Below are 18658 nucleotides of genomic sequence, written 5' to 3'. Positions count from 1 at the left end.
TTTAATTAAAAAATTACACAACCTAATTTTGCCAAAAACTAGGCAAAACACTCAAACGAGAACTTTACAGAAGAGGAAATCAAAGTGGCCATACTACATGAAAATACATTCAGTGTCACTGCGAACCGGGACAATGAAAATTCCAACAACCGCAGTGAGACAGCGTGTTTCCCTGACATCCTGTCCTGGTACAGGGACATCAGGGAAACGGGAACAAGAGGGCAGACTACGGAGCTTCCAAGTCCTGGGACCATGCCCAGGGCCAGAAGACAGCAACCAAAACAGTAGACAGGCAAGACCCTGCCGTGCTGAGGCTGCGCAACACCAGGATGTGGTAGCCCTTCCCAGACACGCACCCCGAGAAAGGCACGCATGAACGGCTCGATGCAGGGCTCAGGGCAACAGCCCCTGATGGCAGCAGCCCTAGTGACCACCACAGGCATGCGCAGCAGCCAGCAGCAGGGCTGTCCACAGGCAGGGCCCATGGCAGGGAGGTGTGAAAGGTGGAACAAAGCAAGAGGGAAGTTTCCAGGGCCCGGCGCAATAGCGTAGTGGTTAAGGTCCTCGCCTTACACGCCCTGATCCCATATGGGTGCCGGTTCTAATCCCGGCAGCTCCACTTCCCATCCAGCTCCCTGCTTGTGGCCTGGGAAAGCAGTCAGGGACCGCCCAAAGCCTTGGGACCCTGCACCCGTGTGGGAGACCTGGAAGAAGTTCCTGGCTCCTGGCTTTGGATGGGCACAGCACCAGCCATTGCGGCCACTTGGGGAGTGAATCATCGGACGGAAAATGTTCCTCTCTGTCTCTCCTCCTCTCTGTATATTTGACTTTGTAATAAAAATAAATAAAATCTTACCAAAAAAAAAAAGGAACCCTCTCTAACATTCTGGTCCTTCCTCCATGAAGCCCTCCCTGAAGCACACTGTGGCAGGCACCGTGCTAGGTGCTTGGGACACAGAAGCGGCTATCATTCAGGGTGGGGCCCGTGGGGTGGTGCTTCTGAGGTTCTGGGATCATCTAAGCATACCCCGGCCTGCCTGGATGCCCCATGTGGGGGTCTAGGTCTTACACAGAGGGCTCCCCCGGGACAGGGAAGGACTGACCCCCCTCTCCTTGGACCCCGGGCTGGGCTGCTGGGGAGGTGGTGAGACACAGCCAGCTGCAGGATGAGGAAGGGCCGGCTGACTCCAGCCAGGCTACTGGAGGCTGGGTGAACAGGCAGGATCTCCTGTAGACACAAAGGGCCTGGGGCACACAGGGATGTCCCAGCCCGGGTCTCCATCCAGGGCGGACATGATGTCAGGGGCAAGCCCCCACTGTGAGCCTCCTCCCCCACTCTGGCCTGCAGCCACCCTGCTGTGGCCCCCAAGCCCCTGCTGGAAGAGCTGTTCCCGCGTCCTCCAGGCTTTCCTCTGAGCAGGACCAGGCAGATGCACGGTACAGGTGGGGAGGGGATAGTGCACTTACTTGGGTTTCTTGACATCTGTCATCTTGGTATGTTCCCCAAACTCCCGCTTCAGGAACTCTTCTAGGGGCCCCGACTCGTAGGGCCGAGAGCCCCGGAATACCTCGTCCTTCATGCGAAAGTACACGCCGCGCATGTAGGCCATGGACTTACCTAGGAAGGGGATGGGGAGGTGACAGACCCCAGGGTCACAGGCTGCTGTGGAGGGGTGAGAATGCTGATGGGCTGGCTATGGCAGAGGGGGCCTAAGGGGTGCCAAGGAGCTCCCAGTCCTTCCTATGACCACACACGCACACAGAGGCAGGTGAGCCCCATCAGTCCCAAGGCTATGCTCCTAATTTTGCATGATTTTTCTTAAAGAAAGGTCCCAGTGTGCACAAGTGAGTAGGGACCAGAGCACTCCCCACTGACAGCCACAGAGGGGCAGCCCTATCCTTCACGCCTGCACAACAGACTGAGATCAAGGGTCAAAGGATGAGAAGGAGAAGCTGCCCTCTGCCTTGACAATTCCCCATGCCAGGGGCATGCCAGTGGAAGGGTAGGCAACAGCTGAGCTTCTGCCAGTGGGAGAGACTGAACCAGCAACCTATCAACTCCCTTCTGTGGCACCCAGGACTCCGGAGAGTACTGATGGGCAGAAGGGCCTCTGGGAGGAAAGATCCCCCCAGGAGAACAGGTCACGGCCTTCCAATGGGCTCTCCATTTCTAAGAGCCTCGGAGGCTGGGGGCAGGGAACCATGCTGGCTCTGCCCTGACTCACAGGTCCTTGGCTGCCCTGGATGCTCGCAGGGCCAGCTACCTTGGCAATCACCAAGACTACAGGAAACCCTCACCCAGAGGCAGTGGGCTTGAGCACGCCCCACCTGGCCTCCTCTTCCCTGAGCTCCTGGGGCACTGCTCTGGGCAGCACATCAGCTCGCCCATCATGGCCTTTTCCTTGGGCCCATTCAGCCCCCGGAAGCCTGCACCCCTACTATGAGGTGAGTGTGGGCACCACTCAGACCCTGGTGCCCAGCACAGACACCTCCAGGGTCTCGGGTTACAGGATGTGACTTAGAGGACACTCAGGGAGAACAGAATCGAACCAGGTGGGGATAAGACTCATACTGGACACCCTTGTCCCCTCCCCAACAGCCTGAACAGCTCCCTGGGGAAGACACCAGTGGAGTTGCGACACCAGCCCAGCCAGCAGTCCATGGGCAAGGGTATAATTAAGGGATCTTCTGCAGGGGCCTGTGGTCTTGGAAATGCTGGCCAGGGAGTCTGCTGTGGCCTAAGCCATCCCACAGAAGAGCCATAAGACACTGGCCACCCATCCCCACTCAGGGCCTTAATCTCCCGTGGGTCAGTGCTGTGTTTGTCTGTAGCAAGCAAAGGCCCAGCCCACCGGCTTCTGAGAAACAAGACAGCGTGGGGATGGTTGGCTGGCGTAGGCAACTTCTCTGGAAACAAACACTTCCCATTTAGAAGCCGGTACCAGTGCTGTCCATGTGGCCAAGCCAACTGCCAAGACCCACTGTAGCCCCTGTGAGAAGCTTTCAGGGCTAGTCTCAGCACACACCCCCTCCCCAGTCCCCCTGGGGTGGGCTCACTGTGCAGGATGGCCAGGGCCAGGATGCCACCCGTGCTGGTCCCTGCCACCCAGTCAAAGAGGTCCTTGGTGGCCACGCCTGACGCCCTCTCGATGGCGATGAGCAGCTGGATGATGACAAGGCCTTTGACGCCCCCTCCATCCAGGCACAGCAGGTGGTCGTGGCTGTAGTGGGCACAGCAAGCGAGTTGGAGGGTCACGGAGGCCTTGCATGCTCTCAGCCCGTGGCCCCTGCGTGTCGTGTGATGTTTGAGGGAGTAGACAAGACCTTGCCCTCGTGGTGCATGAGTGCTCTGAGTCGAGGGGAGGCAGGGAGAAGGGCCTGGGATCCATGGGTGGTGTCGACCCCTCCCCCGGCACAGGGCGCTCTCCAGGGCCACCCTGCCCCCACCGACCAGGCTTGACTAAAGCAGGCACCTAATCTGTTCAGGTTAAACAGGCTTGGGGAGGGGGTGGAGGTTCAGGAACCTCTGCTCAGGGTGGAAGAAGAGGGCAAGAGAAAGGCACACAGGCACGCCAGGGGCTCACTTCATTGTCCTAAACCCCTCTGAGGTGGCACCTGCTGCCACCGCCGTCATCTTTTTGGAAGGAGTCAGCGTCACACACAGTGACACGCTGACTTGAGCCTACCATAAACTCAGAGGCCTCCTGACTCCCCTCAGCACTGCGTCCCCCACCAGTCCCACGTGGTAGGGCTGTACCATCTGCCTTCCCTCTTCTGGGGCCAGGAAATGCCAGTTCTCCCTCAAGTGCAGCTACCCGTGGCAGCCCTCCATGTACATGTGCGTGTGTATGTGCGCTGAGAGAACGACCAGGACATTCACGGTTACAGGCGTGTCTCCAGGTGCACATTACAGGATGAGCAAACATCGTAAAGGTCATGGACCATGGCTTCCTGGGAGTAGGAGTGGCATCTGACTCCAAGAGAAGAGAGCTTCCCCTCTGACAGGTCCGGCACCAAGGCCATGGGGCTGGAAGCCAGGGCCAGGGCCTTGGCTCCGACACCCGGATTGTGCAGCCTGAGTGAGTCACGTGGTCTCCCGGGGACTTGGCTCCATGTCTGCACATCACCAGTGCTAATTCCTCCCCACCCAGGCCGGTCACTAGGAATAGCAGGAAGTCATAAAAAAACAACCTGTGCTATCAAAAGGAGGTTACCGACAACACAGTTGGAAACACATGTGTCTGAGTAACTTCTATACTGCCTGGCCCTGATTCTGGGTACCAGCTGCTGTGCCTCTAGGGCCTGGGCACACAGCAGGTGCTTGGAAAAGAACCTGTCCACTACCCTGGGCAAGAAGGAGGGGCAGAAGGAAGACTGCTGAGCTCACCCCCCAGCAAGGGGGTGACTTTTCCTGAGGAAGGGAACAAGAAGATCCCCTAAGCCCATCTTGTCCCAGCTGCCCAGCCTGCGCTGGTGCCCAGGGCTGACATGGGCAGGTCAGGAATAGACACACCACTGTGGGCTCTAGACTCAGCCTCTGCCAAAAACCAAAGAACTAGGAGAAGAGCATCCATCCCCTGTCCTGCCAGGCCAGGGTGGAGCTGAGACAGAAGCCTTGAGCAGGCCGCGGGTGCCAGCAAAGGCTTGGTCCCAGCCCTCGGGTCACTTACGTGCGCTTCTCGTCCCGCAGGGAACTTAGGATGAACGCCGGCTTCCGGGCCCGTGAGATCTGCACAACATCCTGCAGTTCTGCAAGGCACAGGGCAGGCGTGGGGCGAGGCTCGCCCCCACCCCACAGCCCGCAGGTCCCCACAGCCAGTCTATGATGGGGTCCCTGGTCCCCATAGCTGAGCTCCCACTTGTAGCTGTGGGCCATGCTTGACCCACAGCCTCCCATCATCTGATTCTGCTTACAGAACCTGAGCCACAGGCCACGAGCTTGATGGGGAGAAGTAGCCTGGAGCCATCTGGGGACCCTCTTGCTCTGGGGGCGACTCCCCTCACCCCAGCCCAGTCAGGATGAACATCCTACTCCCAGGCACACAGCGCCCCTGCCGTGTGCTAGGCCTGTAGGCCCCAGGGCTGCTGAGAACTGCCCTGGGATTATCCCCAATGTATAGACCAAGCTCTGAGATGCCATAACTTGCTGAAGTTACTTGGCCAAAACAGCTGATGTCTACAAGTGGCAAAAGATAAACAGCCAGTCTTAGACGGTCCCTGTCCTGGTCCCCAGGGGACAAAAACACCCTCACTTCTTCACCCACTATACCCATGTTGTCCCCCGTGCCCACCCTCCTGGTGTGCAGAACAGCACCCAGGCGCCCCACCCCACGGGGCCTCCCACGGCTGCATGGGAAAGCTGGAAGCGGCAGGACAGGGCAGGGGGCAGGCAGCATGCATTCATCACTAATGTGAACAGCAGGGGAGTGGCCTGCGCCGCGGGCAGAGCAGGCACTGTGTGGCGTGCAACTTGGGGGAAGGAAGTGAGAACAAGAACTATGGCTAATGTGGGTATGACTGGGCTCGGCGACCTCTCTAGGCCTAGGCTTTACCAACGTGCCGCTACGCTCCAGGCCTGCCATCAGCCTGGCTTGGGTGACTGCTGGCCTGCAAACGGAGAGACAAAGATGGGGTGGAGCCAGCAGGAGCAACTACTACTGGGTTTGCCTCACCAGGGCTCCAGGCCTGGCAGGACCATGTGGGCTGCAGGTGCCAGGGTTCTGCCTCCAGCAGAGTCATGGAAAAGCCGCACTTGCTGAAGATCAGTTCCTACTGCCCTGTGTTCAGGAGGTCCTATACAAATCATCAGAAGGGAACCTGGAGCAGGGGGCCCATCTCTTCTGGGGCCGTCTCCATGGACATACAGGATGGCTGAGGCAGGTGTGCACTGTGCTTAGCTGGAGAGGCCAGCAGGGGGCGTAAGGGCTACAGGCTCAACAGATGCAAATGGGAAGGAGCTAAAGCCAGAGTGCCCATTTGAGCCGCCCGGGCACAAGAAAGGGAGATTTGACTGCCTGCCTCTTGGAGGCCATGACACTTCCTGACCTGGGACCCGATCTAGGACATGCTGTCACGGTGAAGGGCCGCTGGACCTCAGCCAAGGCAGAGACTGACCTGCCTTTTCCTTACTGGCTCTCTTCAACTGTGTTCACCCTGGGGCAGGATAGGGTGTGTAGGGGGAAACCCGGGTTCTTTACAGTCAAGACTGTTTCCGATCCAAGGTCCCGGGCAGGTGTTGGGGAGGAGGGCACATGAGGCCTACCTAGGTTGTTTAGGCTGATCGGCGGGGGCTGAACTCTCTCCAGGGAGAAGGGGTGATGTGATGTCGCGGAGCCCTGCTCTGCGGGGACCCCTTGGAGGAGTGGGAAGCGGTGGTCGGTCCCCACTGTCCTCAGCAGAGTCAAGAGCGCCTTCCTGGTGACAACTAGCCATGGGTTGGGGGGAGGGAGGGAGATGTCAGCATGCACGTGAGAGGCCCCTCCTCGCCACACATGGCTCCCTGCCCATCTTCTGGGTCCCATGATGCAAGAAAAACCGCTCTGCCTCCACCCACATCCAGAGCAGCCTCCTGGACCTGGGGAGGGCTTCGGGGGCCAACCGCGGGGATAACAGGAGGAGGACAGAGCCGAATCCTTTCCTTCTACTGAGTCTAACCAGCAGAGCTCCCACTGCCACAGTCAGCAGCTCTCAAAAATGCTGTGTGGACAGTTCCTTTCAAAGGTCAAAGTAGATGAGCCAGCCAGCCAGCCAGGGGGCATCTACCCTTGTTTAACAGCTGGGAGGTCTGCAAAGGGTACCACAGGAGGCAGTGTGTACACACAGACACATGCAGACACACCCACGTGGACACAGGCACCCACACTCAATGGCAGTCCTCCAGAGGGGCCCAGACATCTGACGCCAGCTCTCCCCGCGAGCATGCCACACATGCACAGCGGCTCACGTGCAGTGCATGCGTGGTGCCGGGCAGTGCACATGCTGACCCCACAGGGGTTTCTGCAAGTGGTTCCATCAGGGGGTTCACCAACCATTGCCGACCCCACCCTGCCCCTGCTGGGAGCTAGAACCCCTGAGATTGGGAGCAGCATGGAAGGGGATCCTGGCCTGGCAAGTCCAGGGCGGGCCTCCCTTTGCTGCTTGGTCCCCGGCTTGGGGAACAGAAATTCCCTCTCTGGCCACTGCCAACATCCAGGATATTCCCAGGGCCATCAGCGCTGATCCTGAGGTTCCAACCTCCAACCCCCACACCCTGCCTCTGGACCCAGAGAGCCCAGCACATACGTTTGCTGATCTTGGAGGCTAGGAATGCGGGAGTCTCCCCAAAGTCATTGGGCGTGTCCACCTCTGCCCCAAACACAATGAGGGCCTTCACCATCTCCACGTTGTCTTTCTGTTGGGGACAGAGGAAGAGGAAGACAAGAATGGAGCCCTCAACTAACCAGCAGCACTGGGAGATGGGAGACGGGGCATTCCTGGCACCCACGTCCAGGGAGTGCACTCACACATAGCCTGTGGACTGAATGTGGGATCCCTGATAGGTGGGCACAAAAGAATCGCCAGGGCTGGGCCTAGCACCCCGCCAAGCACTGGAGGCCACCAGGTGCTCACAGACAGCACTTTCTGTGGAAGCTTGGGGGACACTAAACAGTGTTGATAGCTTTGTAGGAGGAGGACAGGAAGTGGGTGAGTGAGGACAGGTGAACAGGGGACCTGCCCAGCTCGCCCAGCCAAGGCCATCATTTCTGCAGGGTAGCTGCACATGCACCTTCTCTGAGCACACCTCTCAAGGGCAGCTTTAGTCTGCAGGATGTTGTGCAGTTAAGCCACTGGGGGTGAGTGAGGCACAGGGCAAGGTATGCTCACCAAGGACAAGACCAGCCACCTGGAAATCTAAGCTGCAGCCTTGTCACCTCCCTCTTGTTGGGGTGCTGTCTAGAGTGAGGTTCTCCAAACAGCTCCTCGCCACCCCGTCAGGATTCTTACAGGCAGGTGAGTGTGAACAGAATCACTCGCTCCACATCCCTCAGAGCAGGGACAGTGGTTTCCCATGTGTGGTAGGGGTCAGATATTTCCTTCCTGCTTAAGTAAGCTTCAAAACCTTAGCCAGTACGAAGCGTCACTAACTACCTGATCAGGTGCTTGATGAACACACCAAGAGCACTGAGAAAGGGGTGCAAGGGACTAGAGTGTAGACAGCAGTGAACTATGCCAGCCATGAGACCTGTGGATCCCGGGGACGTGTAAGACCCTCTAGTAAGGTTAGAAGTGCTTTCCTAAGGATACTGATGTGTTCACCTATGTCTGGGCCATGCTGACATTTCCACTGATGGTGCCTGAACACGGTGGATAAAACTGCTGGCAACTATTGGGTACTAAACTGCTGGCAACTATTGGGTACTAGCGTGGCAGTACCCAATAGTTGCGTCTCTTCACTGCTACGCACTCAAGGTATTAAGGAGGGGAGTCCCTGAAACAGTGCACATTATGAATTTTATTCAGTTTGGACCTTTGTTTACGAAAAAGAGTGGACATGAGGCATTCCACAGCATTGCCAAAGCATGGTGGCCACCTCAAGGAAATGCACTTTTATGACCACTGGAGTTACCAGCCCAACTAGCTGCTTTATTGCACGGACACCACTTTTCCACGAAAGAATGACTGCCAGACAAGCCATGACAGCCGAGGGTGTTCAGGAGATAGTTTCTCAAAAATTAATGCAGTGAACTTGTTATTCCAAGAAAGGAAAGAACAGAGGGGCTGGTGTTTCGGCACACTAAGTTAAGTCACGGGCTGAGATGCCAGCCTTACATGTTGGAGTGCAAGTTTTACCTGCTATGCCACAGCACTAGCTCCCTGACTTTTTTTTTTTTTTTTTTTGATCCAGCTTCCTGCTAATGTGCCCAGGGAGGCAGTAGATAGCAGCTCAAGAGCTCAGGCCCCTAATCATATGGGAGGCCCCAAGGAGACTCCTGGCTCCTGGCTTTAGCCTGGCCTAGTCCTGGCTGTTGCAGCTACCATGGAAAAATCTTTCCAGCTGATGGAAAATCTTTCTCTCTGTTACTCCTCGAGCTTCTTTCAAATAAATCAACAAATAAAAAAAAAATAAGTGCTTTTAATTAAAATTGATAGTATTCTTTGTCAATGAAAAATCTTATAATTTTTTAAAAGATTTATTTAGCTTTTATGGGAAAGGCAGAAATACAGAAAGAAGGAGAGACAGAGAGGAAGATCTTTCATCTGCTGATTCACTCCCCAAGTGGCCACAATGGCCAGAGCTGAGCCAATCTGAAGCCAGGACCCAGGAGCTTCCATAGGTCTCCCACGTGGGTACAGGATCCCAAAGCACTGGGGCTGTCCTTGACTGCTTTCCCAGGCCACAAGCAGGGAGTACACACGGATTCGGAATGATACAATCACACATCCCCGGCCACACATCTGTGCACACCAGGTTCTGCTTGCCATCTTCCTGTAAACCACCCGCTACAACCCGGCCAACGTAACAGGAGATAGGATAACCCACTGGGCTTCTGCAAAACTGGGCACAAACGGATTCATCAAAAAATGCCCAAGGGCACAGTCTGTTCTTACTCACTGACCACTTTTTGTTTGGTTGTTTCAGAAAATAAAATTTCTTCATTAAAAAAACTGCTGCTAACTAACGTGGTAATTTATGAGTATTATTTCTAAATGAATAAGTACTTGGAAATTTTTGCTCTTCAAACTTCTGATCTAGATCAAATACATACAAACAAAACATCTCTGGGCTCCTTGACCACTGCTAACAAGAATTGTCCACAGGGCCTAGAGAGAGTGAAAAATTTGAGAACTGCTGGAGTAGACCATTTTAAGGGCCCAATTCAAAGCTAAATATACCCATGGCCTTATTTACAGTTTTGGCCTCTTGGGCAACAGCATCTCCACAGTTAGGATCTTTGCTACAAAACAGCATGTCCTGAATCTGTCCTGGAACATGGATTTGGCCTGGCAGTTAAGATGCCAAGTGTCAACTCTGGTGCTGGCTGCTGATGCCGGTTTCCTACCAAGGCAGACCCTGGGAGGCAGCAGCGATGGCTGAAGAACCTCGGCACCTGCTACCTACGTGGGAGATCCTGCAGCAGTCTGTAGCTCCTGGCTTCAGCCTGGCCCAGACCTGGCAATTGCAGACATCTGGAATGAATCCGTGAATGGGAGCTTTTTGTCTATCTGACTCTGTGTGCGTGTGTATGTGTCTCAAATATATCTTAAAAAATGTAATGAGGATCTGGTTACTGGTACTGCATATTAAACCTCTGCCTATGGCCCCAGCATCCCATATTGAAGCTGGTTCAAGACTCAGCGGCCCCTGTTAATAACGGTCAGGGAAATGCCTGAGCCCCTGCACCAATGTGGGAGACCTGGAAGAAGCTCCTGCCTTCTGGCTTTGGACCAGCCCAGCTCTAGCCACTGAGGTCACTGGGGAAGTGACCCAGCAATTGAAGATTTCACTTTCTTTTTCTTGCCTTCTCTCTTTGTAACTCTGCAATTCATTTTTTAATTTTTTTTAATTCATTAATTACATTGTATTATGTGACACAGTTTCATAGGTACTGGGTCTGCAATTCATTTTTAAAAATAAAAACATTTTAATGAACTTGTCCTGACTGCGTTCTCAGCTGTCACTGCAGTAGATGCTAAACAGACGTGGGCCCACATGGTACTACCACCGAGCACTTGCTCTGCCCTGTGTGTCTTCCTGCCAGTACCCTTCCCTGAGTCTAACGCATCCACCCTACAGCTGTCTGGCTAGTCTGCAGGCCTTTCTGGGCAGGACTCGTGTTCCGACACCTGCCCAGCTCCCTGGTTGTTTCAGACCCATGAGAGTGACAGGCAGGTGCTTGTCCTGGTGAGGAGAGGTGCGCTGGGGTCGGCAGGATGCCCACTCTGGGCAGTGCATGCCACGCACAGCACAGGCATTCTCCAGTGTCACCCAGGCCCTCCTGCTGACGTCCTTTCCCTCACCCCGCCTGGCACCACTCCCTAGGAGGCATGCACACCGCCACCTTCAGAGGAGAAACCGAAGGCAGAGGCCAAGTGCAATGGCTCAGTGCCTAAAGCCTCGCCTTGCATACACTGGGATCCTGTATGGACACTGCTTTGTGTCCCAGCTGTTCCACCGCCCATCCAGCCCCCTGCTTGTGTGGCCTGGGAAAAAAGTGGAGGACGGCCCAAAGTCTTAAGACGCTGCACCCGTGTGGGAGACCTGGAAGAATCTCTTCGCTCTCGTCTTTGTATCAGCTCAGCACTGGCCACTGCAGTCACTTCACAGTGAACCAGCAGATGGAAGATCTTCCTGTCTCCTTCTCTCTGTAAATTAGCCTTTCCAATAAAAACAAATACTAAGGGCTCGGCAGCGTGGCCTAGTGGCTAAGGTCCTCGCCTTGATCCCATATGGCTGCTGGTTCTAATCCCGGCAGCTCCACTCCCTCTATATCTCTCCTCCTCTCAGTATATCTGACTTTGTAATAAAAATAAAATAAATCTTTAAAAAAAAAACAAATACTAAAACAAACAAACAAGGCAGACAAGGGTCATGTGATGTGTTCATGGCCACAGCTGGCAGCCAGAGCTGTCCTGTGTTCCCTTCTCATGAGGCAAGTGTTCAAAGCATGGCCTAGGAAGAAACAGTCCTGCAGCACACTGGAAAGAGCCTGCTTCTGACGCTGTAAAGGTGCTTGGAAGGCTTCCTGAGTGAGGAGGCAGGGTCTGAACCAAGCCTTGACAGCGATGGGGAAAGAACATGACATGGAAGTGAGCTGGGGCCCCTGTGTCCGTGTCCCTTGGGCATCCAGCATGGGGTGGAGATACATGCGTGGGGGTCAGGGACTCACCGACATGGCCAGGTGCAGCGGGGTGTTACCATGTTCACCACGGGCGTCGGCATTGGCCCCGTAGGTCAGCAGCACCATGACACACTCAAAGCGGTTGCGCATCACAGCCACGTGCAGGGCTGTGTATCCCGAGGAACTGGTGCTATTCACGTCACAGCCTCGCTTCAGCAGCATGCGAGCCATCTGTGGGGATGGCGATGGACCCGAGTCAACACAGGCATAGAGGAACTGCTGGGCCCAGTGGTGCCAGGGCATGCCTCCCCCGCCCAGAGTAGTCCTCATGGAACTGGCACTTTCAAGGAGTTTGAGGAGTGGGCCTTGAGCCCGGCCTCCCACACCTTCAGGGACCAATGCTCAACAGCCCATAGGACCCCAGCCCTGCCTGCAAGGGTGCTGTCCTGACATGTCCCACTCCCTGCTGCTACTGTCCTGGGCCCCACAAATGCTCATCCTGCCCTGGCAACTCACACCCTCATTCCTGGAAACCTGGGGGAGACCTGGGTGATGCCTGGGGCCACCTATGCTCAGAGGAGCAGCAACAACCCCAGGCACCTTAGTACTCTCCTCTGCGCAGAAAGGCATGCCAGTTCCTGCCTTGCCCAGCGCAGTGCCTCCGAGTGACACACGGATGCAGGATTTGGGGACCAGCTTGGGGTGCATGTAGATGTCCCTTTTTTCTGGGTTATCAGGCAGATGGGCAGCTGGCACTTCTATGCATACCAAGTCATGCTCCCTAGTGGTGAGACCAGAGGCCTCCATCCTGCTCAGTGGCCAAAGCTTGGTTTAGGGAAAACCTCCAAGTGGGCATCCAGATTAGCTCCCTGTGGCTGCTGCTGGGCCAGCCTCCTCAGCCTCATCCCTCTCACCCTCAACCTCCTCATCACCTCTACCCCTCAACCTCTCATCGTCACCTTCACCCTCCTTGCCATTGCCCTACCACCAGCTGTTTCTGAATACTACCTCAATGAATTTACAGCGTGGCCAGAGGCAGGCTCTAAGACCTTAGATTTATGGATATAGGAGCCGGGGCATGGAGGGAGTCCCACCCTGCCTGGACCGCAGCTCTTCCGGGCTTACGTGCCTGGGGACACCATGAGCCCAGCACCCCCCAGTGCCCTTGCCAGGGTCCCCACAGGAGCCTCCCACACCTCGCGTGAGCCTGCCCACCTCTGCGGTCTTGGCCCAGTGCAGGGGGCTGGCTCCGTAGCGTGGGTCCTTGCTGTGCATCTGGTTGCTGTCCATGCTGATGATCATCTCAGCACACCTGCAGACAGACAGCAGGTGCAGCAAGGGGAAGCTGGCTAGGCCCAGGACCAGGCTGGCATAGCTAACGTGGAAGCATTACTGTGCTTTCCAAAGAAAGTAAACACAGAACTGCCGTTCGAGGAAGCAACCCCTCCTTCAGGCATATATGCCAGGCTGATGACATCAGCGCCCTGGGAAGCTACGTGCACTTCCTCCCACTGTCACCGTGGCACTAGGCATGGCAGCTGGCATGTGGGAACAACCCAGGCGCCCACAAAGAATCTTGTGACACACACAAGTCACACACATGCACACACAAGCACATATACATATGCACATGTGCAAATATATATGTACACACAAGCACACAAAAGTGTGTGCACTTTCACACACACACGAGAGTGTCAAAAAGTTCGTGGGAAAAAAAAAGACGAGGAGAATCTCACCATGTTTATGAAGCCCTCAGCCACCTAGATGCACACAGTGCAACACAGTTTAGGGTGAGCAGGGGAGGAGATCCTGTCATTAGCCACAGCGGGGGTGGCACACACAGGAAGAAAACTTGGGTCAGAAGTACAAAGATGGTGAGCAATGGGAAATGGTCTAAGGGTGTGAGGGTGCAACAGGCGGCTACAATTCATAACCTTGTGTCTATTCAGCCATTACACTCAGCCACCAGCTGACCTGTGCTTTGGCCACTGAGGGGAAAGTAACTTCTATGAGATGTTAACTTGTTTCCAGACAGTAAAGAGTATCATGTCAATATCACTTCCCTCCTATACCTTAAAATACACATAGCAACATTTATGACTTGAAAAAAAAAAAAAAGCCGGCCCTGCCTGATAACGTAGTGGTTAAAGTCCACGCCTAGCATGCGTCCAGGACCCATTCGGGCGCCGGTTCTGATCCCGGCAGCCCCACTTCCCATCCAGCTCCCTGTTTGTGGCCTGAGGAAGCAGTTGAGGAAGGCCCAAACCTTTGGGACCCTGCACCAGCCCGGGAGACCAGGAGGAATTCCCGGCTCCTGGCTTCAGATTGGCTCAGCTCCAGCCATTGCGGCCATTTGGGGAGTAAGCCGTCGGACGGAAGGTCTTTCTCTCTGTATATCTGACTTTCCAATAAAAATAAATAAATCTTTAAAAAAAAATAAGGCAACCAATCTGTATATTAAGGTACGACAAGGGCACCCTGAACCCCTGTAAGGCACACTTCCTCCAGAAAGCCCTCCCGATGACAAAATCAGCCACAATGCAGCTCCCTGACACTGGCTTTAGACTCACAAACTGGAGGTAGAGTCACAGTTTCCTTGCTGGCAACCTGCGGATGCAGAGCCTGTCCGCAGGGAGGGTGCAGACCCAATGCAAGTGGGCACTGCAGAACCTAGTTCTAGGTGGTGGCACATGGCCACCCTGAAGCTCCCTGCATTGTCCCCTGCCTGTGTCCCTGCCCTGCATGCCTGGTGGCTCACAGGGTGACCTGCTTCACAGAGAGCCATAGGGCAACCTGAATCCTCGCTTCCCACTCTTGGGAGCGGAACCTCAGAAACAACCAGAGCTGGTGATGCAGACCCCTGCTCATTGAGGCAGGATTTACACAGGCAAGAGCGTTGCCAAGAATGAATGGGGCCAGGCCCGGCGGCGTGGCCTAGTGGCTAAAGTCCTCGCCTTGAGCGCCCCGGGATCCCATATGGGCGCCGGTTCTGATCCTGGCAGCTCCACTTCCCATCCAGCTCCCTGCTTGTGGCCTGGGAGAGCAGTCAAGGACGGCCCAAGGCTTTGGGACCCTGCACCCGCGTGGGAGACCCGGAAGAGGTTCCTGGTTCCCGGCTTCGGATCAGCACACACCGGCCGTTGCGGCTCACTTGGGGAGTGAATCGTCGGTTGGAGGATCTTCCTCTCTGTCTCTCCTCCTCTCTGTATATCTGACTTTGTGGTAGAAAATAAATCTTTAAAAAAAAAAAAAAAAAAAAAAGAATGAATGGGGCCGCCAAATGTGATAGATGGGCATGTGCACAACTGAGTATTCTCCAGCCTTGAGGGGGCATGGTCCGCTCGCACCTGCAGCAACGTGGAAGGGGCCTGAGATGGCACGCCATAAGGCCTGCCTGCCTGCCTGACCTTGAGCAAGCTGCTCGATCTTTCTCTAAGCCTTGGCTTCCTGTCCTTTACAACAAAGACAACACATCTGCTCACAGGGTGCTGAGAAATGGCCGCCCTGAGGCTGTGCCCAGTGACTGGAGCAGACTGGCATCCAGGGGCATGGCTAACCTGCCCCAGCTGGCCATAATGGGGGTGTAGGCCCACTCCCAGAGAGGGTGCAAGATCTGTACCCTCCTTTTCCTCAGTCCAACCCACAGGCTGGGCCTCAGCACCAGGTCTGCAGGCTGAGACCTCCTTTGTAAAGCAGCAGAGGAGGCTGCCAGTCCGAGCTGTGACAGAGCCACCAGGAGGAGATTGGAGCTCCCTGCGGGCCATTCCTGGGAGGAGACGCTTGGCTCGGCTTCTCTCTCATTGTCACCTGTAGCAGGGGCACAGCACAGAGCGCAATGCAGGACGGGAGGGCCCAGCTGCTTGCTCCTTCAGTCAGTCCACCCGGATACTGACCATAGGAGAGCGATGGGAGATTTCTTGTCCTTCACCCCATGTCCCCTTCTCCTCTCCACATCCCCTTTCCCCCTCTGGAGGAGGACATTCCTGAGACAGGCTTTCCTAGGTGTAGGGAACTGGGAAGAAACGAGAAACCACGCCTGCCCCGAGCACTGCACCTGCTAGGAAGGAAGGGAGGATTCCCAGGAGCACACGGACCCTGGGACCACCTGGCCAAGCATCTCAGGCTTCACGCTGGGCACAGAGGCCACCGCACACTGCAGTTATGAGGCTGCTCAGAACTGTTGGCAGCAGAGACGCCAGGCCATGGGCTCCTTCCAGCCTTGCACTTGTGCCAGGCTCCGACACCAGAGCCTTGCTCAGGGAGCTGCAAAGGTAGACCTTGCAGAGGGCAAGGACTGGGGTAGGAGGACTTGTTCAGGGTAACAGAGGAAGGGGCATGGTCGGAGAGCAGGGCACCTCCCAGGGAAGAACAAGGTCTATTGCTTGCTGGCACTTTGTGCATCGAGAAGTCTCACAACATGATTACCAGGCGCTTTCCTGTGTCCAACCAGCTCCCAGAGAGGCCTCTCCCCAGAGTCTGACATGTGAGGATTAGCAGAGGGGGTTAGGAGGGTGTGGAGGACAGGTGATGGGCAGGCCAGGAGAGCACTTACCCCCGCTGGGAGAACTTCATGGCCGTGTGGATGGGGTAGCCATTGGGTCCCATGATGTTGCACCGGGCATTGCAGAGCAGCAGCACACGTACCATCTCTTGCTTGCCCATCTGGCAGGCTAGGTGCAGTGGCGTCAGCCCTTGGTTGTTCACTTGGTTCAGGCCTGCTGATGCATTCTTGCCTAGGAGCTGACAGGTAGGAGGACAAGGCTGGGTGGAGCCCAGGACTGAGAAGGCCCCCTGCAGGGTCCCCCACCTTGACAGGCGTGGAGGCCGTGTGTCTCTCTCTCTCTCTCTCCCTCTCTCTTTCCCCCTCCCAGAGGGATGGAGATGGGATGCCAGGAGCACACTGATGAAAACCTTAAAAAGGAAGCAATAGGCGAAAGAGGGTCCAGAGACAACAGACACCAACCACACACAAGGGCACTGGTTGGCAGGGTGGGGGTGCTCGCCTGGCACAGCCATGGCTCACATGAAAAAGATTCTGAATCATGAAACAAATGGGCACTGGGAGTCTAGGTAACAGTAATCCTGGTTCTTCACTGTACAGCCTCTCCTGCTTGAATTCTTTCTGTTTCTATATGTAGATATTGTTTTCAATTAACCACTCCAAAGATAACTGGAGGGTTTTTCTGTTTTTCTCACTTTTGACTGAAAGCTCTCTCTCTCTGGAGTTAATTACCACCACTGTGACCCTGTGTTACACCAAGGCACCTCATGGCACCCCTGCTTGGCTGGCAGGCAGACTGTGGGGATACAGGAGTGAAGGGAAGAAGCATGGGGGCTGGAGAACAGGGCCGACCCCATTCTCACAGCTTTGTGGCCCATATTTATGAAACATTTTTTCTTTGTTTATTTGAGAGGCAGAAAGAGAGTTCATTCCCGAAAGGCCTGCAACAGCCAGGAAATGGGCCAGGCTGACGCTGGGAACTCCACACAGGACTCCAGGTGGCCACCTGGGCCATCACCTGCTGTCTGCCATGGTCTATGTTAACAGGAGCTGGAGTCAGGAGCCAGAGTTGGGATTCACACCCAGGTCCTCTGGGAAGGCGTATCAGTGGCTTAGGTGGCAGCGTGATCACTGGGCCAGAAGCCTATCCCAAGATAAGGGCACATTTCTCAACTCCACCGAGTGGCCAGGAAGAGAGAGTGAGGACCACCAGGGTGTTCTGAGAGTTAACTAGAACACACACAGGCGCTGAGGACGGGGCCAAGTACCCAGCAGCACTGGCGAAGGACGGCTCCAGCAGTGCGCATGCTCTCTGGCCCCATCTGGAGACAGGGCACATGTGGCACTGAGCTGGGTCCTGGGAGCATGCCCAGGGCAGGTGAAGAATGCCCTCTGCTGAGAGCATGGGGTATAGGCTCAAGGTCCCCACTCTGTGGGATACGCCAAAGTTACAAGAAGCACAACTGCTGGAAGCATCTGCTCTTCCTAGACAACAAGCCACACCCCGAGGGTCTGCCTTTCCCTTCCAGCCTGATGACATCATGCCACCTGCCCAAACACAATTTCCTTCTGAGTTTCCTTCCCAGGGAATCAGGGAGAGGAACAGAAGTGTCTGGAACAAAACTTCCCAGAGGAAGCTGTTCTTGTGGTTGGGGTTCCTGTAAGAGGTGATGCATTCCAGACAGCCATGAGCTCCTTCAGGCAGGGGGTGACCCATCTTCCCAGCACAGGGGCCCGGCTGCTAGGGAAAAAAAGCTAAACTAAACTGACTGGAGCTGGGCCTGGAGTTCATTTTGCAGGAGGTGTGTGCTCAAGGCCCCAAGGACGGAGGGCACGGTGAGGCCCGAGGGGTGACATCTGAGCCCAGGGGCACCTGCTGGGTATGGGGAGCAGGGTGGGGCGTTGTGGTTGGACTCACCTGAAGCACCTGGGAGCTGTCCCCCTGCACGGCATAGTGGAAAGCTGTCTCCCCTTTGTTGTCAGTGACATCCATCTGGGCGTGGCAGTACTGCACCAGCTCTAGCAGCATCTCCCCGTCGCCCTTGCGGCAGGCCAGGTGCAGGGGAGTACAACCCTCTTCATTTTCTGTGCTGTTGGCAGCGCTGCAGGACAAGAGCCAGGGAGGGAACAAAAGAGGGTACAGGGGGTGGGGGCTGGGAAATCCAAGCACAGGAGTGGGGACTCGAGCTGGGAGCTTTGGACACTCTGTTCATGTGAGCTCAAGAGCATACACAGGCACGCAGGCTCGAGCCTATCGGTTCACAGTCAGGGTTGACTCACAACCTGTCTTCATGTGATACAATATGCTTTAAGGTTACCTTGCACAGCTGTGAGA

General features: G+C 55.5%; 1 protein-coding gene across 2 annotated transcripts in view; it reads right to left on the bottom strand.

Moving 5' to 3' along the window:
* PLA2G6 (phospholipase A2 group VI) overlaps nt 1–18658 on the bottom strand; it is a 45417-nt gene that overhangs the window by 8085 nt on the left and 18674 nt on the right. Inside the window, exons 4-12 of one of the 2 annotated variants that reach the window (XM_004589509.2) lie at nt 18242–18425; nt 16375–16562; nt 13035–13131; nt 11868–12050; nt 7282–7390; nt 6263–6424; nt 4671–4749; nt 3058–3221; nt 1468–1618 (exon numbers count right to left, since the gene is read on the bottom strand). In XM_004589509.2, the coding sequence (XP_004589566.2) occupies nt 1468–1618; nt 3058–3221; nt 4671–4749; nt 6263–6424; nt 7282–7390; nt 11868–12050; nt 13035–13131; nt 16375–16562; nt 18242–18425 (1317 nt within the window). The remainder of the gene's footprint in view (nt 1–1467; nt 1619–3057; nt 3222–4670; nt 4750–6262; nt 6425–7281; nt 7391–11867; nt 12051–13034; nt 13132–16374; nt 16563–18241; nt 18426–18658) is intronic. The other variant, XM_058673656.1, reaches the window with a different exon arrangement.

The sequence above is a fragment of the Ochotona princeps genome, chromosome 15, assembly GCF_030435755.1.
Source record: "Ochotona princeps isolate mOchPri1 chromosome 15, mOchPri1.hap1, whole genome shotgun sequence".
Lineage (NCBI taxonomy): Eukaryota > Metazoa > Chordata > Mammalia > Lagomorpha > Ochotonidae > Ochotona > Ochotona princeps.
This window is presented reverse-complemented; position numbering and strand designations above follow the sequence as displayed.